General features: G+C 56.0%; 1 protein-coding gene across 1 annotated transcript in view; it reads right to left on the bottom strand.

Annotated features, from left to right (window-relative positions):
- Positions 1–25,185, bottom strand: part of RALGDS (ral guanine nucleotide dissociation stimulator) — a 64,754-nt gene extending 39,569 nt beyond the window's left edge. Inside the window, exon 1 of the mRNA XM_074609034.1 lies at positions 24,966–25,185. Coding sequence (XP_074465135.1) covers positions 24,966–24,986 — 21 coding nt within the window. The 5' untranslated portion in view covers positions 24,987–25,185. The remainder of the gene's footprint in view (positions 1–24,965) is intronic.
- Positions 25,186–26,331: the final 1,146 nt, after the last annotated feature.

The following is a 26,331-nucleotide window of genomic DNA, read 5'->3' as shown; positions in this document are numbered from 1 at the left end:
CACCCAATAGCCAGCACAGTGGCCAAATAAAGCTGTTTCAGGGCAGGGCTCCTGGCAGGGTAGTTCTTTAGCATTATTTGAAGCTCACACAGCTGAGTTCAGCCCTATCTGAATACAACAGCAGCACCCACCTGTGCTTGGAGATGATTAAATAAAACAAAACTGCTGTTTTACGCATAGGGACAGTGAGGGCACAGCGAGGGTCAGTGGATCCGCTGGAGCCACGCATTGGCTTTGGAGAGGTGCTGAAAGCCCCAAGGCATGTCAGTGCTGGCCAAGGAGCAGCCATGCACCACCTGTTTGCTGACCTGAGGACACTTCAGCAGCACCACGGACCGCAGGAGCGGAGCTTATGTCAGCAAGGAGCGGTGCCACCCGCGTCTGCGGCAGCAGCCACATCTGAAGGCAGGCAGGGTCCAGCTCAAGGCATTTAACTGCGCGTCAAGCGCAGACAGGGCACACCTCTGCTTCAGTAGTGCCACTCCTGGCTGTCTCAGCTGCAGCACGGCCCCAGGGCTCACCGTTTGCTGCTGAAATAGGGCCAGCTCTGATGGAGCCCCTGGATGGGAGATACCCAGGGCTACATCCATGCTCTACTGCCACATTTGTGGCTGTGAATGGGGCAAAACTTCCATTTCCCCTGTGTTTGCAGCTGGCATACTCCAAATCAAGTGGCTGTATTGATGACAGCCTCATCCCCGGGCCAGCCCTGCTGCAGGACGCTGCATGGAAGCTGGGCAGAGGAGGGATGGGGCCGCGCTGGGAGGCAGGAGACACCCACACCCACCGACCCATGACCTCTGCTTAGGGAGGGCAGGATAGCCAGGGCCACAGTGCCCCGTGCTCTTGAAAAGACCCTGCGAGGGCATCGCAACCCGCCTTTGATTGCCTGTAACGTGCCAAACCGGTCAGTAAACCGGACTTGCCTTATTTGAGCACACGTGGGCACTGAGCAGCACTGGCAGCCCTCGCAGCACGCTCCCGCAACAGCTGCTTCTGCAGGCGCTGCTCTGAGCCCCAAGTGACAGATGACAGCAAATTGTATTGACGGGCCCTTATTGAATCAAACCGTCAGGAGGCAGCTGCTCTGCAGCCCGCTGCCGATCTGCCGTCCATCGGGATGCCCAGCCCCCGGGTGCAGGGATGGAGCCAACGACAGCCACACGTGGGCACCGGGACCCGACCGTGCATCTGCCTCAGCGGCGCCTGGAGCCACGAAAAACGCTCTGCCGAGTTCGAGGGTCCCCATGGTATCATCAGGATGAAAAATGAGAGCAGAGAGTGAGAAAGCCTAAAGCACAGAGAAGGGATCCCATTTCACTTGAGAAAGGGAAAACGCAAGGGGCAGAGGCTGTACCTCTTGGAGATACGTGTCTACAGAGGAAAAGCTGCAAGAGGAGCAAGCTCTTGCTCGCCCTCAGATTTCAGCTGGTGCTGAAGGATGGGGAGGAAGAGCAAAGCAACAGAGAAACACTCTAGGATGTCACCTCGAACATCAGTTCACATCCTTAGCTGGAGATAGGTGGTAACACCACCAAAATTGGTGGGTTTGCCTTGATTTACACCAGTAGAGGATAGAGCACACAGTATTTTACCTAATTTTCTTTGCAGTTTCTGACACGCAGCTAGTGCTAGCAAGCACAGATCCAGCCAGGCCACTTATAAAGATATACTGAAAACAGATCAATCGAACAATTACTGGAAACGTCAGCTCCTTCTGCACTTGCAATAGATGGAGAATTAGCGTTGCTTTAATTGCACCGATCACTCCATCAGTGTGGTAGCAAGAGTTGGTTGGGCGATTCCTGCCCCTGCAGCCACGGAGCGCTGGCGAGCACCCAGCGCGGCAGCACACGCAAGGCAGCTGCCTGGAGACAGAATCACAGAATCATCTAGGTTTAAAGGGACCTTTAAGATCATCGAGTCCAACCATTAACCTAACACTGACAGAACCACCACTAAACCATGTTCCTCAGCACGTCTACTCATCTTGTAAATCCCCCCAGGGATGGTGACTCAATGCCTTCCCTGGGCAGCCTGTTCCAACATTTGATAACCATTTCGCCCTAATACACATCCCTAAACTTCCCCTGGTGCAACTTGAGGCCATTTCCTCTTGTCCTATCGCTTGTTACTTGGGAGAAGAGACTGACCTCCCCCCTCACTACACCCTCCTTTCAGGTAGTTGTAGAGCGTGATAAGGTCTCCCCTCAGCCTCCTTTTCTCCAGACTAAACAACCCCAGATGCCACTGGCTTGACAAGCCCAACCTGCCAGCTACATGTGGGCCAAGCACGGATGCTTGGTGACCACCAGACATCTCAAAATCTGCAACTGGGACTTGCCAGAGGCGATCGTATTTGGGCTGTAATGACAAAGCCTTGGGCAGGCTGTACCCCAGGGAGCTGTGTCAGACACCGGTCGAGGCTCCAGAGGTCTGGGTTTTCATTTCGCTTTGGCAACCCTCGTCTGCCTGGCTGCACCAACACAGCCCTGCTAACTGCTTATTTAAAGTGTAACCCTGATATTACTGGCCTGGCACTCCCATGGCTGTATTTCACTTGTTTATTCGGTTGGTGAACATATGCACAAGCAGAAGTGAAGACTCTGGACGCTTCAGTACCAGTGAACCAAACGTAGCAGCAGTCAGTGACCCTTTTCCCCATCCCTTTAAGCCAGTGTAAATGCTCAGCTTATCACACCAACCGTTCCCCCTCCACAGCCTCACCAAGGGCTGGAAGTGGGGACTACAACCACCCCGAAAGTTCCTGGGACAGCCACTCGCAGACACTGCCCGTGCCACCGGCCAGCCAAAGCTGCATCCAAGAGCACTCATCACCTCGCACACTCACATTTGCAGCTCTTGGGGTTTAGCGAGCTCCTGGGGCACTGGTTCGATACCCTCCCCCAGGACTGATAAAACCAGCACGGAGGTACGGACGTGGCAGAAGGGTTACGCAGGCTGCCGTGGGCGGCTGTGGCAGCACCTCACAGCACTAATGAGGGAGCCATGAACAGGCTCGAAGCTGCCCTGTACATGCACACGAGGTGTCGGATGGGCTCAGTCCTCAGCCTTGCTGGGGCAGTTCCCAGAAATCCCAAGACTTTACAGCACGCTCCTGAATTTCTGCCCTTACAGATGAGAATTCAACCTGGGTGACACTTCCCATAGTTTCTAGTTTTCTCCAAAGAAACCAAGTGACCATTTGCCCCAAGGAAAAGGAGAGCTTGGCCAAGAGCAGGGATGGAGGGATTTGTTGGTTTTGACTGTAATTGTGGTCAGGAAACAGTCCCAGCGCTCATTTTCAGCTCCTTCCTCTCGATAACATCTACCATACGCAGGCAGTGGAAAAGAAACAGCCTTTGATATAAACACAACAGAGTTTGATTCATTGCAGGGCTGTTTGCAGCTTCACCCCAACGCTTGGTGCGTGGCTTCAACCTGCGATCGACGCAAGCACCAACTCCCCGGCTCCGCTTGGCTCTCGGTGAAGCCTTTCCACCCCCACCGCACACAGGCTGGCAGAGCCGCACCGAGGGAGCGGAGGGATGCTGTCGGGGCAGCAGGAGATGTCAAGCGTCTTGGCCCCGGCAGAGCTCAGCTGCCAGCAAGCGTTTAACAGCGGGACAAGAAGATTTCACACCGAGCAACCCACCCCGCTCACCAACTCACCCCATCACCCGAAGGCACCCGCTGCGTCCGTGCCCCACGTGCATCCCCCGGGAGGAAGCTGAGCCCCACTGACCCAGCACGGGGGAAGTGTCTGCCTCCCGGTCCTGGGGATTCAGCCTTCCAAGCCTGGCGAGGAAGGTGCATTTCCAGTCCCTTTTCAGTGCCATCAACAGGGCAGCCGTCATCCCCGCTGTGGGACACGACCATCGAATGCCGGACTGAAGCCCAAGGCTGGCTCTGGTGCCCATTGCCTGAGCAGGTCCCTTCACCCCTTGGTGCGTGGGAAGTAACACCCTTCCCACCCACTCCCAGGAGGATTAATTAGTTGCCATTTACGCAGGACTCCAAGGTGATACCTGTGCTGCAGACAGGAACAACAAAGCTGGAAATTAGTAGCTCGTTACTGCTGATCGGAAGTTTTTCTTCTACGTGCCAGAGGACAACATTTCACCCAAGATGCCCAGGTTGCAGTCAGCTAAAACACTTAAAGCTCAACTGAATGAGATCTCGAATGCGGCAGGGAATAAGCCTGTGCTACAGCAAACCTGGGAAATAATCGTTTGTTCCCATCTCCAGCTCCTCTGAGCCTGGCTCTAAGGTCAAACTAAGCTTTTATCTTCTCTCCTGTATTCTGGTACACTGGGAAAAAAATAATATTAGAGGAATAAATTAGCATGTGAAATGTAATTTAACTAATTAGCCCACTGGAGTGGAAAATATTTGCTAACCACTTTGAAGTCAAACCTACTGCACTTACTAGGACGTCAGAGAGGAGAAAGGAAGGAGGCAAAGGGGGGCAGATCTCCAGGACGGGCTCCGGAGGATGCAAGTGCCTAAGCAGGACACTGAGAATTTCACCTGATCGTTTCTCTTTCCTTCTCACTCTGTAGAGCTGCATTAAGTGACCAGCTCAGACACGGCTGGGCTGGAGCAGACCAAAGGCTGCGCTGCGTTCCCCTCTGACTTGCCATTTACTGGACATTGCGACAAGAGGGTACTTCCCAGTGATTTTTCCCATGACGCAGGGCTGGGTCAGCTGCGCAGTACTAGCCTGGGATGCCCTGGGACGCACGACCGACCCGCTGGGCAGGAAGGATGCACCAGGACTGTGCGAAATGGGCCCGGGCAGCAGCACCCACCACCGCGGGACATCAGCTCACTGTCCCTCCCAGCCCTACGGCTCCCACTCGCAGGGAGCGGAAATTGCCAATTAAGCTGGTAAAACAGCGTGCCATCAAGCTCCATCACATTAGGGAGCTGCCCGAGATGCCACAAAAAGCCGTTATATCACTTGCAACAGTCCGTTCATTGATTTCCTCATTTCCCAGATATAGAAATTGTTGCTCTTTTATTAGCAAAGCTTTGGAAATCCCTACCCATAATAGCAAGAAAGGTACCCTGGGAAATTTTGCAACTGCTGTGGCTGAGTTATGAAAGAGAGGGATTGACAGCCCCATCGAAAGCTAGCAAGGGAGTCAGAAACGAGAGCCTCCTCTGCCCCACACGAACCACCATGCTGTGGGTAGCCTTGTGGGGGTTGTTCCCTTTCCAGCTGACCACCCAGTGAACACAGGGACAAGCAGCCCACATCTCTCCATCACCTCCAACGGTCTGCTGCCGGCTGGTGAAACACTCCCCAAAGGTGTCCCGCTCCATGCTGGGGCAGGGCAGTTTTCCTAAAAACCAGGAGTATGAGATGTTGACCCAACAGAGTTGCTGTCCTGGGAGAACAGGCTTGAGCTGGGGTCTCATGTCCCCGCTCTAGGCTTTGCCTGGCTCCCTTGCTCTTTTTCGAGGCTAAAGCCCTGCTCCCCTGGGAGCCCAGCCTGGAATGGATCTGCAGCACGAAGAAAGCCCATTTTTCAAGCCAGACCTTCCCACAGCTACGGTCCAACTGGTGATGGAGACTGACAGACAGGATCCTGCAGAAGAGCTCCGCTGAGGTTATTTCCATACCGTGACTTGCAGGCACGGGAGATCCAGGCCAGAGAGATGGCAGGATTTGTCTCCTGGGGAAGGCAGAGACCTGACAGCAACCCAGGCATGTCAGGTCTCAGCAGGAGCACATGCAAGGGTGCCCAGATGTGGCCACATCAAAGCAGGTGCCAATGGGAATCAGGGATGCAGCAGAGCACAGCTCCGCTTCCACAGCTTTCAGCTTTGCTCTGCACATCCTGTCCCGCTGCGCCCTCCTCCTCCCGCTGCAACACCTCCATTCCACCTCTCCTTCTGCCACCCTGTCCCTTCGCTGCCACAGGAGCCTGCAAGGCAACTCCCACTCGGGGAGATGCAAAATACTTATCCGAATCCTCACCCACAAAACCAAGCAGGGTCCTGACTGGAGGAAGGTTTCTGAGTGATCGGGAAGCACAGCTGGCTCTGACGTAGAGCATGGCACGCAAGCACATGGCAGCACATGGCACAGCTCCTCTGGTAGTGGTACCAGCCACGGGGAGAGGAGGGCAGGGAGGGCTCACCACAAGGGCTGCAGGGTGTTTTGGAAAGATGGGGCTCCTTTTGCAAAGGGCAGAAAGGGGCTGAGCAGGTTGCAAAGTGCCAACTCAACTGCAGAGGAACACCCGCCACCCCAGAGCACCTTTGCAAAGGGCAGCGGGACTCGGGGCAGGGGTTGATGCAGCCAAGACCCATGGTGCTGGGAAAACCTCTGACTCCATTCCTGTGAAGCTGATTTGTTTTACCCTCTCTCTCTCTCTTCCCTGCCTCCCGCAGACCTGCTCGAGCACTCCCGTACTTGCAATGGGTCAGGAAGGCAGCACCGGGCTGAGGCCGGCCCAGTGTGGCGCAGGCAGGGTTCCCTGGCTGAATCAATTTCTGGACCCTCATGTCTTATTAGAGCTTCCTTTGGGTGCAAGCACCCAAAGGTCCTCATGTAACACAGCTCCTAAACTTTTCCCAACCTGCTGTGCCATCTCCAAGAAGAAAGACAATTCGCGAGCCTGAAAGTCCTGATACAGAGGGGGAAATGCCAACACGGCTCCCTCCACCATGCCCACGCAGACTGGCAGAAGCAACGGCGGGGAGATGAGCAGGTACCGGCATGCGGGTAGGCGTGAGACACCAAACCCTGCCTGGCTGGGGGAACCTTTCATCTGAGAAAGAGGAGTTTCCCCAATGCTCCAGACAGAAATGCTACTCGGGACTTCCCCGGTGGCATTATCCCGCTGGTCCATGCTTTGCAGTAGAGGGAGGTGCCAGCTCTGCGGGGGTGCGTGAGATGCTACGCCCCCACCTTCCAGGAGAGGAGAATGGGGCGAGCATCCTCAGCCTGGTAGCGGCAGCACCTGAGCATGGAGAGGCGGAGCAGTCCCTAATCCACCTCCTGCTCACGGGTGCTGCCAGCCAATGCTCGCCCCGGGGGTCCCATCCTGCTCTGCCCAGTGCAGGAGAGGGCAGGGTATGAAAGCACCAGCGGAGCCCCGGGCTGGGGTAGGTGACCATGGCTGGGAAACACACACAGAGCACACGCGGAGCCTCAGTTTAAGTGGAAATGTGGATGCTGGAGACCATACTCCCAGCCTGGCCCCATGGCAGTTCAAGTTTCCACAGGAAAGCTCTAACCCTTTCCGTCCTGCACAATGGAGCTAACGCCCCAGCGATGGCCCGAGGGCTGGGGACACCCCAATGTGCCAGATTACTGACCAGTGCCTCACCACGACACAGGTCCCGGGACTGGCCGTGACCCAGCAGCTGCCAAGGGGTTAGTGGGACTCATTGAAAACCCATCCAACCAAACAAAACAAAAAAAACCCCACCTCTGATGCAGTGTACATCCCCCTTAAAAATCATTTTTCTTTTCTGCAATCAAACCAGGAATAAGATTGGCAAATGGAGATCACTCCCAAGCAACCCAGGCCAGGGCATCATCCCCCGTGGCCAGTGGCAGACGCTGCCCGGGTGAGCACAGGTCTCCAGCTCTGGCTTCCCCCTCTGCAGGCAGGGAAGCCTCCAAGCCTCCACCTGTGTCGGGCAAACCCTGAGGATCCCCCGCGCCGCACCACGGGCCGCAGGGAAATCCAGCGCCAGATTGCACTGCTGAGCAGGAATGGGTATCACACAGCGTAAGCCTTGAGAAATCTGCTGCTTGAAAAGCAAGCTAAATGAGAATAAAGCATCCAGCCGCTGGTTCACCCGCTTCATCCCATGCTCCAGCCGCCTCCCAGCACCCGCCTGCCCCCTCTCCTTCCCACGCATGCTGCAGGAGGCTCCCGCGCTTTCGGGGAGCATCTCCCACCCCCGGCACACCCCACCAGCTCTGCAGTGTCCATCAGAGGTATCCTCATTAGTGCAGCAACACAGCAGATCCCGGCAAAGCCCTGAGGTGTTTCTAAATATAGGAGGCTCCCTGCAAGTCCCCTGTCCCTGCAGAGACACTTACGGCTGCTGAGCCGGGGCTGGGGCTTCCCGCCCCTGCCGAGATCCAATACATCACCCTGCAGGAAAGTCCTCCTTCTTTCAAGGGAAGAAAGCTCATTTCTGTACCATCGTTTCACCTCTTTAAACACGCACAACGTAGAAGACAAGATAACATTAACCATGACATATTAATCGTTTGCCGTCAAGAAAATTCAGATTTAAGGCTCCTGCAGTGACAGTACAAATACTGAGTACACACAGCAAGAACATGGGCTTTCCCTGCTCCAAAATCAAAGGAAGTTTTGCCTCAAATTTTAACAGCACCTGGATCACATTCAAAACCCTTGCACAGGCAGGACACCAACCACTCACCACCCACCACCTCGGGAACGCATTGCCCCTATTTCTGGTTCTCTAAAAGCTTTATCTCAGGGTCCCTTCTTGCACCATCAGATTGGTGGTGTATTTCTGCGAGGGGCAGAGTTAAGGTGACAAGGGCAGCCCTCACCAGGAATCCCCTGACCCGAGCACATCAGGAAACCTCCGCCTCAGTGCTGCAACCAACACCAATTTTTGCATCATAGACCAAACCCTGCACCTCGTTGCAGCTGCAGCGCAGCAGCAGAGCGAGAGGGCAGGATCGATGCCCACACGGACGGCAGGACCGGGGCAGGGCAGCCACCAAGGTGTGTGAAGGCAGAGTTGAGCTCCGCAGCCCATCGCTGCCTCCTGGGTTTTCACACCCATCAGCCACCCCAGCGCGGCAGAGCCAGGACACACACAGCAAACACTCCCTTTTGCACCGAGAAACAACACAAGTCTTGTTCCATATAGGAAGGCTTCCCCTCCCTCCCAAACTCCTCCTTTCATTTTGGTACCCTGGATTTGGCAGGTGCAAGACATGGTCTGCCTCAAAATACAACGCTTCAGAGAGGAAACAGTCACATCTGGAGGCGGTGCCAGCTCTTGGCATCTTTAACTTTGCCAGAAGTTCACCACCCCCGGATAGCGCCGGGGTGGGGTCACGGCACCTCGCTGCCCCTTGCACACCCACCCCGTCCCTGGAGCCGAAAACGGGCTGGCTGCTCGCTTGCCTTCTACTTACATCATCGTCCTGCACGCTCAGGGGGATATCCAACATGCACATCTGCACAGGCTGCACCAGAGCCTTCTGCACGTTGAACAAAGGTTTTGCCTCCATCTTCCCGGGGATGGAGGGGCTGCTCATTCTCCTCTCTCTCCTCTGCCGCTCCTCTTCCAAGAGCAAGTCCAGCCCAGGCAGCGAAACAGATTGGAGACCTCTCCCTGCTCAATTTTGTCAGCACATCTTGCCAACAGCTGCTGCCTCTGCTGCTCTAAGAGGTCTTATTTCCTTCCTTGCAAATCAAAGAGCTGCGAGGAGCTGCACCAAGAGGCTGTGTGTGCGCGTGTGTGAGCAAGTGCGCCTGTCTGTGTGTGTGCGCGTGTGTGTGTAGCCGGCGATGCTCCTGAGGTCGGTGAAACAGCCCTCTGCGAGCATGCCACGGCACGCTGCCTTCCCCCTGCCTCTCCTTTCTTTCAGGGAAATCTCGGTGCTGGCTCCAGCTGCTGCTTTGCACTGGCGTGAGGTTTTCAGCCTCATCTACATGCATGGCACTCGCAAACCCCGTGCATTGTCTCAGAGACACAACAGGTCCTGCCTGCTGTGGATTTCTGATTATGATCAAACTGTGTCTGCAGCAGCTACAGCATTTCCCTCTGGCTGTTGTGGCCGACAAACAAGCAGAGCTGGAAGGATGAGAGGGTGTGAGACAGAGAGCATGAATGATCGGAGCTAGAGCCTCCCCTTTTCTTTCCTTCTCCTCTCCCATCCCCGCGTTCCATCATCGGAGGCAGTTTCAGCTCAGTGCCTTCCTGTACTCCAAGGACCACAGTAGGGCTTAAATAATTCACATCCAGAGAGTGCTTGGGAACCTTATGGCACTAAAAATACAGCGTGGCACTAAAAGGCAGTGAATATTGGTGATTCTTTTGTTTGCCGATCAGTTCTGCGTGGAAAGTTTTGCCCAGGTGAGCATGGCACCAGCTGCCTTTTCCACCAGAGAGAGCCTGCAGCTCTGAAACGGAGTTTTGCTAAAGGAAGTATGGCACAAAATGGAGTGGTTTTGCTACAAAAAGCATCTTTCTGCAGAATTTGCACCAGCAGTAGGATGAGAGTTGACATGGAGCAACATGTGCATCACCTGCACACGCACATCGCACAGACTTTATTGCTCTCACTAACAAGAATAAACCCGGGGCCAAGTCCATGGGCCATTTTCTCACCCTCATCAGCTCCAGAGATCAGGCTTAATAACTGGGAGAAGCACCCCAGGTGTCTCTCTACAGGGGGGGCGGCAGCAGAGGAGAGAAGCAGTTTGGTGGGTTCATCAAGCTGCACCCAGCGAGGTGAGTCACTGGGGCCACCTAAATACCCAACAGAGGGGCCACACAAAATGCCAAGGCCAAGTCAACAAGAACTCCTCATTGCCCCCAAACAGACAGGAGCTTACACCCTTACAGCTGCCCTTCTTGCTGGGCTCAGCAGGGATGGCATAAATGGGGTGGAACAGCCCCCACTCGAGGCATTTCTGGGTGGTTTCCCACGTCTGCAGGCAGCAGTGGGTCCCGCTCTGGGGCTGCCCATTGCTGCACGCAGGGCAAAGCTCCGGGACGGTGCAGCCCTGTCCCGGCTTTCCCAAACCCAGCCGCTGCCCGAGGCCACAAGCCCAGCTCATGGCATGCCTGGGTTTCAGAGCAGCGCCGAGGAGCCCTGCTGAGCCGGGCATTCCTGCGGCATTAGGTAAGCTGGGCTTGGCGAGCCCTGCTCAGCGCCCAGCCAGCACCAGCCCCGCATCCTCCTGGCCTCCCCGTCTGGGCTGAGTCATTCGCACAGGAGCCAGAGCCGGCCGAGACGCTGGGGTCACACAGGTCTCGCACACACATGGACCCTTCGTGCCGCTCGCAGTCAGAGCTGGGCACCTGCCCAGCACGCTGGGGCAGAGCGTGGGACTGCAGCGGGGTCTAGCCCATCGTTCCCAGGAGAAATGCAAGGGTGAGAAAACCAGTGCTTATATGCTGCAGGAATGGGAACTAGTGGACAAGCCTAGAACGTGACCAGGTAGGGATAAACCCACCATAAATAATTTTTAACTGGAAATTAGACAGAAGTTCCAAGCACCACGTGGTCAAGGCGAGCAGCAGCACAGGATGCAGAGGGCAGCACTGCAGCAGCCCTGGGAACGGCCTCGCAGCAGAGGAGTGAAAGGAGGTCGCAATTACAGCACGTCCATAGACAAAGCACTATTTCCAGGTCCATCTCCCAGCTTCTGGCTGACAGCATTTTGGCGACTGTCTGGCTCTTTTCATGGCAGAGAGGTAGTGCCACAGCCCAGGAAACACCCTGGCATCCCCAGTCACTGCCCCTCCACGTAAATGATGTCTTAGTGAGTCAATACAATCTGCACTCCCATGGAGGGCAGTCCCACATTTCAAATTACCATCACCAGCAATGAAATTTGCCCCCAGCACGGGCAGCACCCATGGCTCTGGTTCCACAGAAGGTGATTCAAACCCGTGCTTCAGCCCCAGCTCAGGTTACTCACCTCCCCACAACAACAGGTCGGCAGAGCACAGATTTCCAATAACAACTTTCCAGTAAGAAGCTGGCCAGCTGGGATTGCACCAACACCCTGAGAAGGACACAGATGAAATCTGTGGCACTCTGTGCCAGAATCTCCAAGGGCCACCATCCCCAGGAACCCACTTATCATCCTGTTCGGCAGCTAATCTTTCCCACAGGAACAGGAGAGTCTGCAAAGGTGGTGTGGAGGTATAGGAGCCCCATCATCTGCTGGTGCCTGGGTCTGCAGGGCTCCCCCAGACCTCACGGTAACAGCAAGGGATAGAGGGCAGAGGTACCCCAAAGTACACACTTCTGTCAGGGGCTCAGTCTGCCCTGCTGGTCCCCAGAGCCCAGCGATCTCCCACCAGGCAGCCGTAAAGATGCCAAGGGGATCACCCTTCTGGAAAAGTCACAAGCCACACAGGCAGACCGTGCAGGAAAGCAAAACAAGTGCAGAGTCCCAGGAGAGGTGCCAGGCAGAGCAGCAGCAAGAGGCTGGATGAAAGAAGAGCAGCTCCAGAGAACCATCTCAAACCAACAGCAGCGGGACACGCGGGGGCTGACGGGACGCGAGAGTTGCTGTGTGTGGAAGGCTTCAGCCAGAGGTAACCAGCCAGATGTTGTGGGCATTCGCACAGTCCCAGGGACAGCATGAAACCTTCCCCTCCTCACCAGGGGCCAGCTCGTGCACGTCCACCCACCAGTCTCCCCAGACACCTGCATAAGTCCCTAGGGAACGTAACGGTCCTTCAACAGAAAGCAGCAAAGTGGTTTTGAAAAATTTCCCATTGGGAGATTTTCAGCAGAAGTACAAGGTGAAGATTCCCCCAGCAAGCCAGCCCAGACAGGCCGATCCTACGCAGATATTTGAACGACAGCCTCATCCTACTCCTCCTCCAGTCTGGCTGGCACGAGTGGAAACCGTGCTACGATCCCAGATCCTCCAGCAACAGCAGCCGAGCACCTTAAACATACCGCCGCATGGGTAACAGAAGAGCCATGCCCCCAAGCACAGGACTAACACTGCTGGAGCCCAACGGCAGCAGGCGCCAGCCCAAGGAGCGGGGAAGCCCTGCGAGGGGTGGAGGAGAAGTCTCCCCCTGGTATCACCTTACCCCAGCGGCCACTTCTGGCAGACAGGGGAGCCCCAGCACAGCCACCGATTCTTCCCCATTTCATTTTGCACTGGAGGTTTATTGTTTCCTGCAGATACAGCTGAGCAGATAAAGCCCATCATGAGACCTCACTGCTTAGCAACCATTACTGGAAAAACACTGTTTTCCAGTAACAGTCTTGGCAGGAACAGAGCAACTGCAGGGCAAAGAAATTGCAATCCCTGGGCCGGGTGCATCCAACTCCAAACTGCTCCACTGCCGCCCAGGGAGATACCAACTCCTGCACTGGGAAGTGCAACCGTTCCTTAAGGTCCGAAGAGCCTCCGCTACCCTGCAAGCACGTAATTTTGGGCACACTGTGACGGACCACAGCTGAGCCTCTGCACAGGTGGATGCAGGCTTCAGGGACAGACTCACGCACTGGAGGATCTCAGTACCCAGCCTAGCTGCTACAGCGTAAACATTCAGAGCGCTCCGAGAACTGGTGACCAACCTCTCTCACCACGTTGGCCATTCCTTACACCAAGTGACTCGCAAGGACAAAGGCCCACCTAAGGAAGGCTGACTCCAATGCTTGATGCAGTCAAGCATCAAAGACTTTCACAAAATTAAAGAAATTCCACAGAAATAACAATGGCGAGTTTGTTTTTCAAAGGAAATTGCAACTCCATGTGTTGTCCGCAAGCCCAAACATCGCTGCATCCTGTACATGCACAAGAATGCTGTACTTGAAGAGAAACGACTCAAAACTGACTGGTTTATTTTCACTGCGTGAGGCTGACAGAAAGGCAAAGAGGAAACAAAGCACGAGTGAAAGGCAAATGGAAAATCCCAACAGCTCTTCCCCTTTGATAGTTATCAGTAATAGAAAGAGGAAATCTGCTTTTGAAAACACAGAAATCCCAACCTGATGGCATCCCTCTGAAGGAATCTGGCACTTAAAAAAAGCCTACGGGTAGATTTAGAGAGCCAGAAACAGGCGCGGACGTGAAGGTGGATGCCTGGTGGGACTTCCAGGAGACCATGAGCAGGTAGGACACCTATTTCCCTGTGAAAATCAAAGGCACCTTGGTATCTAAGCTCATGGGTGCTTCTGTATATCCCATTCGAAATCTGTCTGTCTTGTCACAAATGAGCGATGAGAACAAACCCCATTGATTTGTAACTGCACCCTTGTTTTTAGGCATTAATTTGAAGAAGCTGCCCTCGTTCCCTCAAAGTTACTCCCAATAATGGCCACAGCCTGTGCTGCACCTCATGTCTCTGGAAAGCCCGACTGGCATTCAGCATCGTGAGACGAATAAATTCCCATGCTCCCCAGAATAGATATGTATGCAAAATTAATTTGCAATCAAGCCCGCGCGAAGCATGAGACAGCCTTTTAATAGGTGCAGAGCAGCAATTACCAATGCAAAGTGAAAACCAACAAGCATTAAAGGGGGAGTTGGGGGAAAACCAATTAGTTTTCTTGGGATTCCTCCACACATTTGCCACTGGAGGTATTTCAATTTTCACGCTCCCCTGGGGGCCGAGAGCGCACCCTGGGAGCCATCACGTCCCCATGGGGTGGGGACGCTTCCCCACCGCTTCCCCCTCTGTGGTCCCATGATGCGGCTGTGCTGGACTGGTCTCCATGGAGACGGTCACTGCAGCAACGGAGACCAGAGGTGCAGCTGATGGGGCTGCGAGAGGATGCAAATGAGACCGAGGACCACCTCTCCACCACAGGAGAGGGACCGTGAGGTACCCACACGCCTCCTTTCTGCTTCTGAGACTGTTTCCCTGCATCGCCAGGATAAAAGGGCTCTGCCGCTTGTGATCCAGCTGCCTCATCCCATGCTGAAAGCGCTTTATCCTGTTGAAATCAGTCCCACAGGAGCTGGTAACATCGAGCTGTCACGGTGGGTACGGCATCGGGAGGGAGCTGAGCTCAAGGCTGTCATGGCAACAGTTTATTGAGTTTCCATAACCGCCCTCCCACCGGAGGTGGGGACAGAGCCCAGGCCGGGGGCACTAATGCAGCAGCCCCAGCTGCACAGGGCTGGGGAGTCCAGGGTGGGCAGAGCTGCCCAAGGAGGGGTGCCCGCCACTCCAACCACTGCGCTACTGCCCGTGCACCAGGTGGAGGAAGGACCCCATCCCTGGGCAGACATCCCGGAGCAGCTCCCCAACCCCTCTTGCCCCAAGTGGCACCAGCACCCTGTACCACGACGCTGCTGGAGGACAAGCAGGACAGCCACCATGTAACTCCTGCAGTTCACAGCTGCCCCCACCATCCACACCACAAAAATAATCTTGGTTTCCTGCTAGACTGAGGCCATTTAACATCCCCTTAGCCTCCCCATCCCACACGCACCCACTCTGTGCTGCCAGAAGGACCTGGGCACAGCGCTCAGGCAGGGAAATCCCTGGCACAAGGCCTGCACCTTTTTTTTTTTTTTTTTTTTCTTTTTTCTTTGTGTGTATTTTGTTGGGATGACTGCGTTCATGCACGGGTGCCCAGCTCCTCAGGCCGGGCATACATGGCAGGCTTAGGAGCTGAGGGCTGCAGAGGTACCGGCGTGGCAAGATGCCACAAACTGCCACGTGCCCTTTACAGCTGTTCCCTGCCAGCTCCAAACATGAGGAAAAGCCCCATCATCTCCCAAAATACCTGCCCGTCAGGAGGCCACAGCACTCCAGCACAAACAGATTTTAAGAGAGAACAGGGCCAAGAATAAGCTCCCAAAGACCAGCACACCGTGCCTCCTCTAGGGCCAGCTCCGGACCATGCCCTGGCAGTGCAGCCAGCCATCGCACTGGGACCTGGGCAGGCACAGTGCAGGGCACATTAGAGCTCAGCTGTCCCCGCACTGGACTGGCAGCATGGCTAGGCACTTCCCACCGCAAACAAACTCTTTGCTGGAGAGGAGAAAAGTGCTGGGGGAAACAGAGCTGAGGGTACCGGCAAGCCGTGACAATCCCCGCCGTTAACAATTATAATCTCTCTGCAAGGGTTTATTCCACCTGCCAACCAGACCACAGCAGCAGCCGTCTGCGGTGAGAGACCAGGCTGGCAGCAAGGCCGGGGCACCTCTCCAGGCATATGTCTGCATGCATCCAGCCCCGCATGCAAAGAGAGGGCACACGGATGTGTTGTACAGCACAACACACTACCTGGGGCATTTACCAGAGACAAGAGCATCCACTAATTCACGCACCTGGCTGAGCCTCCTGCACTGGGCAGGGTTGTTCCCTTCAGCGTATTTTCCAGAGTGTAGCTGAAGCTTAAACAAACCCGAAGGAGGAGGTTCTTGTGCCCTCATCCCTGGAGCCTGCTCTCGTCTACAGGACGCCGTGCCATGGGGTCTAAAACGCTCTCAGCTCCTCATGCATACTTTAGCCTACATAACACATGACCAAGAGGTTATCTGCAGATCCACATCACTGCTCGGTGTCACTCGGCAGACAACGAACCGCAGGCTGAGAGAGATAAGAGACACGCCTGTGGCAGCTCGGAGGTCTCCAGCCCTATGCACTAAGCCGAAGACTCTCACGATCCTCCCCCTTCATGCTTGCTTTGCAGGGTTTAAAGAAGTTTCCACCATGTGCTGTCCCCTCTCCACTAGCTTGTGTTAGCCAGGGGGATGGGAAACACTTGTTGCATGGACAGATTCCTGAAGCAGGTTGACTTTCCTGGAAGTTTCCTTCAGGATTCCCATTCGGCAGCTCCCCATCCTCCTGTTATGACAGTGAATGGTTCGACATTGCTTCCTCGGCTGCAAGGGCAGCCAATGCCTTTGGCCCACCTCTCCCAAGAGGCATGGCCCCGGGTCAGAGCAGGAGAGGCATTTCAGCCTGGATCCCGCCTCGCGGGAGGGTGAGGGGGGCAAGGACACGGCAGGGCGGGACTGACCAAACCCGAAGGCTGTCAGCTTTGGTGGACACAGTCCAGAGCGTGCAGAGGCCCTTCCCTGACCTCCCCGAGGGCTGCAGTCGGAGCTCAGCTTTCCCAGGCCTGGCCCCCGCACAGCACAGACGTGCAGCCTGCCATGCAGGGGGCTGCACCCCCCCGGCCCCATCCCCTGCCAGCTCTGCAGCCCCTGGGGGCTGGGAGCCTGCTGCATTTTGGGGACAGCGAGCTCTGAGCTCACTTCGCATTGCACAGATTAATGAGCCATCCTACCAACCTGCTGTCTCCAGATGCTTTCTTACAGCAGAGAGGAGAGAGAAGCCCCCTCAGGCGTTGCAGAGCAGTGCCTGCTCTCAGCTTTTAGGCCAAGCCACCATTTTTGGCTGCAGAAAGGGAAAACGCTTGGGTCTCCCGCACCAGCCCAGCAGCGGACGTGGAAGCTGGGAAACACCGTCCAGCGCTTTGGGACGTGCGGCCCGCACTGCCGGGCTGCGTTAGCATCCTGACCACCCGTGTGGTCCCAGACCCTTTGCAGCAGGAGAAACACGTGGCTGGCACCGGCAGACCGAGAGCATCCTCTGCATTTGCAGCAGGCCCCAGCAGAGCAGCACACCGCACAGGAGGTAGGACCAGTCTTGCCGCACACCCAGCACAGCCATCTAGTGACTGCGCTGCAAATCGGATGAAACTCAGCCCTGGAGGCCCACCATTGATTTCCGTTGCCTAACGACAGGAAAGCTTTATAATCCTATTAACTAAACACCCTTTCAAGCAGCCCTGGGAACAGCACAAAGGGGAGTTGTATAAGCAGTTAGAGCCACCCAGTGCAGCGCCTGGCTCCGGTAGGTGCTGGGCGAATTCCCCAAAAGCGGGGCTGCGACACCTGCAGCGGCAGGCGCAGTGTCGGTGGTGGCCCCCGCAAAGACACTTTGGATCCTGCCAAGAAACACGTGCTTCGGCTGCAGGTCACTGGCCAGAGCGCGAAGGAGCTAGGAGGCCTTGCACAGGAAAATGGTGCCCACACATGAAAACTTACAAGACTTGGCCCCCGAAATATTGACAGGTATCATTGCATTTCGATCTCTTCTAATTATTACCACCCTGGTCATACTTACAGATGTTGCCCAGCAAAAGATACACTGCTTTGGCCAAAATATATAAACATTTCACAGAAGAATGTGAATTTCACTCTGACTTCCTAGGGAGAAAGGATTATTTCAGAATACTTCTATTTACAAAATGTTTCAAGATTGTACCCGTCTCCCCTAGTTTGAAAAAACAGCCAGTGTGAAAAGAAATAAATAAATCAAGCTCGTAGAGGACGTACAATCCCAGTTTCCCACCCAGCCCCCGGTACCCCAGAACTCCACTGCATTTCCGTACGAGAAGCCTCCGTGTTCCGGTGAGCCCCACGAAAACGTCGCTGAGCCACACGCAGGGACGGAGACCGGAGCAGCCGTGGGCCCTGCGGCCAGCCCTCCCTCCAAGTGCCACAGGAAGGACTGTGCCACTGTGCAAGACGCAGACCCCTGGCTGATGCCTCATCTGACTAAAAGCCCTTCGGGCCCAGATCTCCTCCAAACGGCACGGTCAGGATATCTGCAGCGGTTAGCCTGAGGAGGAGGTTCTGTGCTGTGGAAGGAGGGAGATAAATGCCTTTCCACCAGCGGAAATGCACCTTCCCCGGATCGTGGAAGCATTAATCAGTCATCTTCCCTTCCCATTAATTAGTTATTCACACAGCATTGCAAGTTTCCAGGCCTAATATTTTCCACAGCGGGTTATGAATGCAGAGGCACAGGCTGAGCTCTTTGTCAGGGGACATGACGCTGCAGGCTTCCCCATCGGTGCCACGCGCAGTGACGGAGCAGGAGGCCAGGCACAGCTCTCCTAAACAAAACCCTTCCTCCTCTCAGTGCATATCCCAAAACAGAACTGCGCTCCATGAGCACTGGGGAAGGAGTGTATCCCAATACTGGGACAAGGCTGTGGGGCCACAGGCTCCGGCTTGCACACCAAGGCACAGCGCTTGTACCAGCCTCGTTATTTTGGTGCCACTGAGGACAGCACAGCCACCAGAAGCGCCTGCCTGTCACCATGGAAATGCTGAACGGGAGGGTTTGAAGCCTGCTGGGACTTTCAACCTCTGCCAAGCAAAACAGGGCCCTTAAACAACCGCAAGCCCTCAGCATTTGTATGAGGAGGAGACTTGTGCTCCCCTTGGCCTGCTGAGCACGGGGCAGCTAACGCGGGACTTTTCCCAAGAAAAAAGCCGCCCAGAGAAAGGACACCCCCTGCTCCTCCAGCCTCCACACAGACCAGCTGCCCTCTCCCAGTGTGCACCCACCAGATCTGCCCCGCAGACACCCCACAGCTCAGGCAGCAATGGTTTTCCAGGTCTGCACAGGTTTTCCAGGTCCAGCCAATGCCTTCGCATTTGCTGTGAGAGACTCCTCCATCCCCTCCCGGCAGACCTGATCACTGGCCCTCCCGCTGGGGCTGCCGAGCCTCTTTGGAGAGGGACTAGAAAGCAGCCAAGGGCACACTATTTTCCTGTTTCCTGTAACTTGGAGCAGGACACGCAGCAGCAGCCACCCTGACCAGGGTGTTTCCTCCTGCCCTGGACCTTGCCACGCCACCCATTGCCGTTTTTCACGCCATTGCTGTCTCCTCCAGGGAGGCGAAGAGCCATGACCGCATGGGACACGGCACCGAGCAGGATGGGCAGGAAACACATGGTGAGAAATCCGCTGTGAGAGGGAGATAGCGGGGCCAAAAGACCAGGGCAGGGCGTCTGCCAAAGATTTCAAAGGGGCCTACGGGCTGCCCTGTGAAGTGACCCTGACCTCCCCATCCCGTGCCGATGGCCCGCACGGAGCCAGGCGGGCTCCTTTTGTGCTGACCGTGGCCTTTGCAGTGTTTGCTTCCTGCCTTCAGGCCGGGCAGGGAGTTTATAGCAAGGGAGTGGGAAACAGATTGGGGCAATATGGAGGAGGAAAGATGAAAAGGAACAGCGGATGTCCTGAGAAACCCACAAGGGTGCAAGCCAGACACAGTTTTCAGGGTAATATCAGCCAGCACGTGCCTTCGGGGAGGCTGCAAACAGGTTCACATGGCCACATCATGAATCCCGGGCACCGCACTGCCTTTAGGCTGTGCCAGCGACCTGTCCCCCAGCCGCACATCCCCTGCTCTGGTAACACCAGGAGTGCTTCTCCAGCCACACAAGTGATCCCTCCCAACAGCACCAGTCAGCCTGCAGCAGTCAATATCTACACCACACCTCGCCCATTGTCTCTCCCCCCTCCTCCCTTTCTTTTCTAGACCCTACAGGGAGCTGTGGAGCCTTATCTGGGATGCCCTGACATCCCAGAGCTCTGGCGCCACATCTAAAGCCTCGCTGATTTTCTCCAGATCCTACACAGCAGCATGACAGACCAAGGGAAGGCTTCTCCACCCTCTCTGAGCTGCAGCAGGCGAGCAACCCATCAGGGCACTGCTGTGCCCCTTCCTTCACCCCATCCCCCTCGCCTTGCTTCTTTCCTTCCTTCCCCCCATCTTTGAAATTTCTCTCCACAGAGCGGTGAAGGACATTGTATTGTAGCTACAGCTACTCCAGGGACCATGCAATGTTCACTAGCCCCAAGCGCAGGAGGGCAGGAGCCTGCAGGGTCATGCCAGAGCACAGCTCAGTGAACCCAGGGGCTGTAAATCTTTGCAGAGGATGAACTCCCGCTGCGTTCCCGGGCCTCGAGGGAGCAGAAACTCTGTCCTGGAAGCCTGTGATGCCCCAGCACGCCACCACCAAGCTGCCTTTGACGTCAGCTCATGTCTACAAACATTGTCTTTGACCCACGGCCAAAACTTGCAATGCAGGGGAAAATCGGTGGAGAAAGCGAATATCCGCAGAGATACCCCGCAGAGAGCCTGCTCCAAGAGCGCTGGGTGGCGAGGGGCAGCGGGCCAAGGGCAAATGCGCAGGCGCAGCCGGGGTGACTTGGGAGCCAAAAGGGCCCCAAGAAATCAAGCCATCTGAAATGCAAATCCCCAAGGAAAACGGATGGGTGAACCCTCACTACAGGTCACGCAGGCTGGACTCGGGCAGTCCCAGCAGGGAAACCTGCTAACATCTGGAGGCTCTGCCGCTGCCAGCGGATCCCGCAGCAGCCAGGGGCTGGCCCCAGGCAGAGCACACTGGACATCTGGGAGACGTGGGGCAGCTCAGCACCCAAACAGCTGCCTGCCAGCGGCTGCCATGGCGACTCCAGCCACAGGGCCATCAACAGAGCATGTTCAACCACACTGCCCCACGCACGTATTTAAATACTACTATACCAACACAAAGAGCACAGATGTGGCAGCCTGGAAAGCAGCAAAGGCACTTCTCCCAACCACTACTGATGGAAAGGTCACGGGTTTGCCTGTTGTTTACTGAGCACTAGGGAAAGCTGGGGGATGGGTTGGCTGGTGACAGTGGGAACAAGCACAAAAGGGATCAGGGTTTTCTTTTTATAGGAGGGACACAGTGATTGACATGGTCTTGCTGAGGTCTAACAGCAGGCCCACGGTGGCCTTGGGATCGGACCTCAGGTCACCAAGGATGGAGCTGGCTCATATTAGTCATCACCAAGGAGTCAAACACAGCTCCTCCTCGGTCAGCAAGACGCAAACACCAAGCTCCGCTGAGCAGATCTGCTCCCGCAGTGGAGCCCAGATTGGCGAGCGCTGCTTTCCAAGAGAGCCGGGCGCCTGCCATGCCCCGGCTCCCATCACCACTGACCCTTCTGAGCACTGATGAAGGCAAAACCCAATCGCTCATAGGGAAAACAACAGTGCCATCTGCTGCACAGCCCCGCTCGGCCCCGAGCAGCCGGACAGGCCATGGCCTGCCCACACAAGGCATTCGCACAGGCTTATACCGCTCACAACAGTATGCGAAACGCATCCCCGACCAGCACCAAGACAGGCACGGAGGCAGCAGCAAGCATCACTGGAGTGGGAAGGCAACCCTGCAGCAGTCCTGATGGCTACCCGCAGCTGAATGACTGGGGACAGCCTCTGGTTTGCACAGAAGAGCTAAGGACAGCAGGATGGGGAGGCGGAGCAGAACAAGAGAGTGCCCCAGAGCCCATTTAGTGACCACAATCCGTGAAGGAGATGGAAGAAGAGGCAAGCTCACTTGGCAAAAGCAGGCAAACAACCCCTTTCCTCCATCAGCACCCTGCAGGTGAAGCACACCTTCCAGCCTCTCTACAGGCGAGGGGAGGAAGAAAAAGGCAAACTTCCCTAACACCCACCAAGCCTTGGCGAGACAGCTGACACCATGCCAAGCTTCTCCTTTGGAGAGAAATCCCAGATTCTGGCATTAGATACCACATGTACTTTGTCACCATGATATCCCAGGGAAACTCCAGGTAGTGGGGCCACCTGGGAGAGCAGGGTCAGCCCGAGGGAGCTAATAGCAGCTTCTCTGCACCTCCAGCCCCAGCAGCTGTGGGTAGTTGCCAATTAGCCACCCCAGCTCCACAAGTGATCGCGGTTTGGTGGCAGGTGAAGCAGTTTCTCTGCATACACCGCCTGGAAAGAGTGCTGGCATCCTCCGTGAGACATGTGTTGCTATAGCAATGGGAAAGGTATCAGAAGCAAAACGAGCGTTGATGGATAGCGCAGATTGCTTTTAAGATTGCCACGCAAGATCAGGACTCCTGCTTCTCGAAGTCCAGTAGCCAGGCACCATGTAGGGAATGCCACAGTGAAAACACTGCAAGGAACTGAAAAACACAACTCCAAAGATGCTCGGAATAAACAAACTCCTGAAAGGCCCCGGCTTTCTTCACATAAAGAGCCACCTCAAAGCAAACTGACCCCAAAGATAAATTGCACTGAGCTACAGGATGTCAAATCATTACAGTATCCCAGAGATTTATTCTGGAGCCCACAGCAGTCGCTGCATCCTCTGTTCACGTCTGATCAGCCCTATTTGCGGGCACATACACACTTGCATGAGTGGGAGCTCCAGATGGAGCAGCTGAACCACGCTGAGGAGGGACTTTGCATCTCTCCACCCGCTTCCTCCCAGACCCTACTGCCAGCTGGACTCTCGCTTGCTGTCACTTGTTGCCAACTTGCCCTCCTACTCGTGGCAAAGCACCACCGAGAGTTAACTCCTGGCCATTGGAGTCACTTCAGACACAGGTCCCTTCTCTGCCTCAGAGCAGATGACAGAGACAGAAACAAATTCAGGTCCAGCCCTGCTTGCCTCGGGCTCTCAGCATCCTGCCCTCAGCCAGCCCCAAGACTGCTTGTCCACCATCTGCTCCCTTCTCCAGCCCAAACGGCCAGCAAGGGGGAGAGGGGACAGTCTGGGAGTGTGGTTCAGGATGGAAGCCACCTTTTGACTCAGCTCACGTGCAGGTTTCAGTTTTAAAGGCTGAAATTCAGCCTTGCACATGAACCTTTGCTTTCACATGTCATGACACCCTGAACAACACACCTGCAGCAATTAGATCAGAGATGAAAAAAAATCTCCTTGTTTGCTCAGCTTATTTACTTTGCAGCAACTCAGTTTTCCCAGTTGTTTGTGTGGGTCTTTCCCTTAGCAACCAGGGAGAGACACATTTATGAGGCATGAAAAATGTAGCTGTACAGCCATAAGAACTGGCAGGGTGCGGCTGCGGGTGCAGCTGGAAATTCCTCTTAACTGGTAGTCACAAACGATGGGACTTCAATGAATTGCACCCCTTAAACAGCACCGTGGCTCCTCCTCTTCGAGCAAGACAAGTAGGCAGATCAGGACTTCTAACTAACCTATGCTCTCCACCTTACTACCAACCACGCAGGATCCTAGCCTTGTAACAAATACCTCTACGTGCCTCAGTTTACCCATACGTAAAATGAGGGTAAGTATAAAAAGCAACAGGAAGGCTAAATTTGAGACCTTAATACAAAGCGCTCCATAGGAATTGCAACGTGCATTCCCCAACAAGGAAGGGAAACTGAGGTCTGGACATTTTTTCTACACAGCTTTACACCTATAATTTTCTGGATCTCCCAGCAAAATTATTCACCCCAGTCCACAGCCATGGTGACAGAGTACTCTTGTTCTTGACCCTCGGCAGGGTCAGGATCCAAACCCCAGTATTTTGGTTGCCAACCCCCTTTCTCAAAGAGACATGCTACAGCCCAGCATGCACGCACGCTGTCACTAGCTGCTGCCACACACACTCACCCCCAATAGAGCTAATTTAGCTTTTTTTTTTAATAGGGCTGGATCAAGGCAAATGAGACTCAGACCAAATGGACCCACTGGGTGCAGGAGGCGGCTCTGGCATGCGTTTTCCAATCCAAAAATGGATCCCAGCCTATTTTTCCATCACAGCATCAGCCCTTCCCTGTATTCATTCTTGGGCCCACAGGAGCCATCGCTGCCCATTTACCTTCCCACCGCCCCCACAAGGGCAGCAGCACAGACCCCCCCTTCCCTTCCCAGGGTTGGGGTCAGGAAGGGAACACAAGAAGGGGAACAGAAAGTATAAAGTCAGATGAGCATCAGGACCAGAGAGCCACATTCTGATGAGACCCCCAAATTTCACGCCTTTGCTTCATCCTCCTCTGCCTCAAAAGCACCAGTGGGTTTATGGGTAGGATTTTTGTCCACCTCAGCTCAATTTAGCTTCATTTAGCCTCATAAACACACCAGGCAGAGACAAGGGACCTCCTGGTGCCACTTGGCCTAAGCGCTGCGGCCCTGGCTCGCTGGCACCGCACACAGCAGCTTCGCAGCCTGCCAGCAGCCACACAGCTCAGTAACGGCTGCAGCATCGCAGCGGCAGCTAGACCCTGTCCCAAACTGTCTTGCTTTCGTTCTCAATCCTTCAGCCCCACTTCTACATTACGCAGACAGAAAGCAAAAAAAAAATTTAAAATTTCTCCCCCCCTCCGCAAAGTCTGCTGTTTCTCCTTTGCCAAATCTCACGCTGCAGACCAGGGGTCAGGATCGCTGGCACGTACAATGTCCCCCTACGCCAGCAGGCAGCAAGGGACCGGCACCTGCGGCTACAGACCCCCAGGAAATCGCCGACAGAGCCCACCCGCCCCCTGGCACCGCGCACGCATTAGTCCCCCGTCGCGGGCACGCGTGGGCCGCCGTGAGCCCCTTCCCGCCGGGGCGCTGAAGGGGACCGAGCCCGAGCCGCGCACCGGAGCTCAGGGGGGACACCGTGAAAGTGCTCCGGGGAGACAAAGCCGACGGGCGAAACGCGCAACTCACCTGAGTGTCGATCATCATCATGCCCCGCGCATAGCCTCCGCCGGCCGCGCAGGGAGAGCCGCTGGCCGCCGCCGCCGCGGGGCTCCGCGGGGCCGGGCTCACCGCCCCTCCGCGCTGCCCGGCGGCCGGGGCCGCACCGCGCCGGCCATGGGGCCCCGCCGCCACCGGGGAGCCGCCGCCAGCGCGGAGCGCGGCCGGGAGAGCCGATGGCGGGGCGGCACCGTGCGGGGCGGGGGCGGGCGCGCCGCTACCGGGAGGGCGGGGGCCCTGCCCGGCTCCGCCCGGCCTGGCCGCCCGCATCCCCCGCTGAGAGCCCGCAGGTGGGTGCGCGGCTGCAGCCGTGGGCGCACGCACGGGCACCGGCACCCCTCCAGACGCGCACCCCACCTCTGGGTGGGTGCCCCCTCTCTCCCCCCAGAGGGGGTGCTGGGGGGTGCTGCGGGTGCCGCCGGGGGAGCAGGACCCGTGGGAAAGCACCTTGCAGGCCTCGCCGGGGAGCGGGGAGCGGTTCGGAGGGTTTTTATAGCTGTGCAAGCTATAAATAGGAGAAGAGCTTCAGGACAGAGAAAGGGGTCATTTGCTGGGCGAGATCCCTCTGCGCGCACCGCTACCGAGCTCTCCCCAGCAAGACACCTCTAACCAGGCGAGCCCAGCACCCTGCCGCATGGGGACTGGGACACCACTGCGCAAACATCCACCCCCGGCTGCCCCTTCTCTGCTCAACCCAACACTCAAAACAGGGGCACGCAGGGAGCCGGGGAAAAAGCTGCTGGAGATTTCGGTGCACAGTCGGTGTGCCGGAGCGTGAGCTGGTGAGACAGCGCAGGCTGAGCGAGCAGGGTTGCCCTGGAAACAGAGAGGCTGCATGTGAACGGCTCCGGTACCCACAGTTTATATTTATGAGGCCGATGACATGTGCCATTGCAGAGTGATGTCAGGAGAAGCAGGAGCTGAGAGAAGGCTGCGTCACTCTCCATGGCCGAGTGCACCCAACCGGTGCAATGCTCCCGGCTCAGGGGTGCAGCGCCGGCCACCGCAGTCCTGGGGACCAACACACACACCCGGCACCCACACCAGTGCCACCGTGTCTAACAGCCCCCCGCCCCAGCAGCCACCGAGCGGGAAGAACCAACTCTGCCAGGGTCGCGATGGGAATTAGTGACAAGGCACAGTCCATCACATCTGGCCGTCCCGCTCCGCCGTGGCTCCAGGCCAGCACAACCAGCAGCTCTGGACGGGGAGCGTAGCCAGGAAAGGAAAAGGTGCTGTCAGGCCTCTCCCTCTGGCACTAGATGCTGCTACAGAGCAACATCATTCTAATTATAGTAATGGTGTCAGTGCTGAACGGTGGGAAAAATACATACTT

Source organism: Larus michahellis, chromosome 15 (genome assembly GCF_964199755.1).
Source record: "Larus michahellis chromosome 15, bLarMic1.1, whole genome shotgun sequence".
Taxonomy (NCBI): Eukaryota; Metazoa; Chordata; class Aves; order Charadriiformes; family Laridae; genus Larus; species Larus michahellis.
Note: the sequence above shows the minus strand (reverse complement) of the source record. Positions and strands in the feature narration are given on the sequence as shown.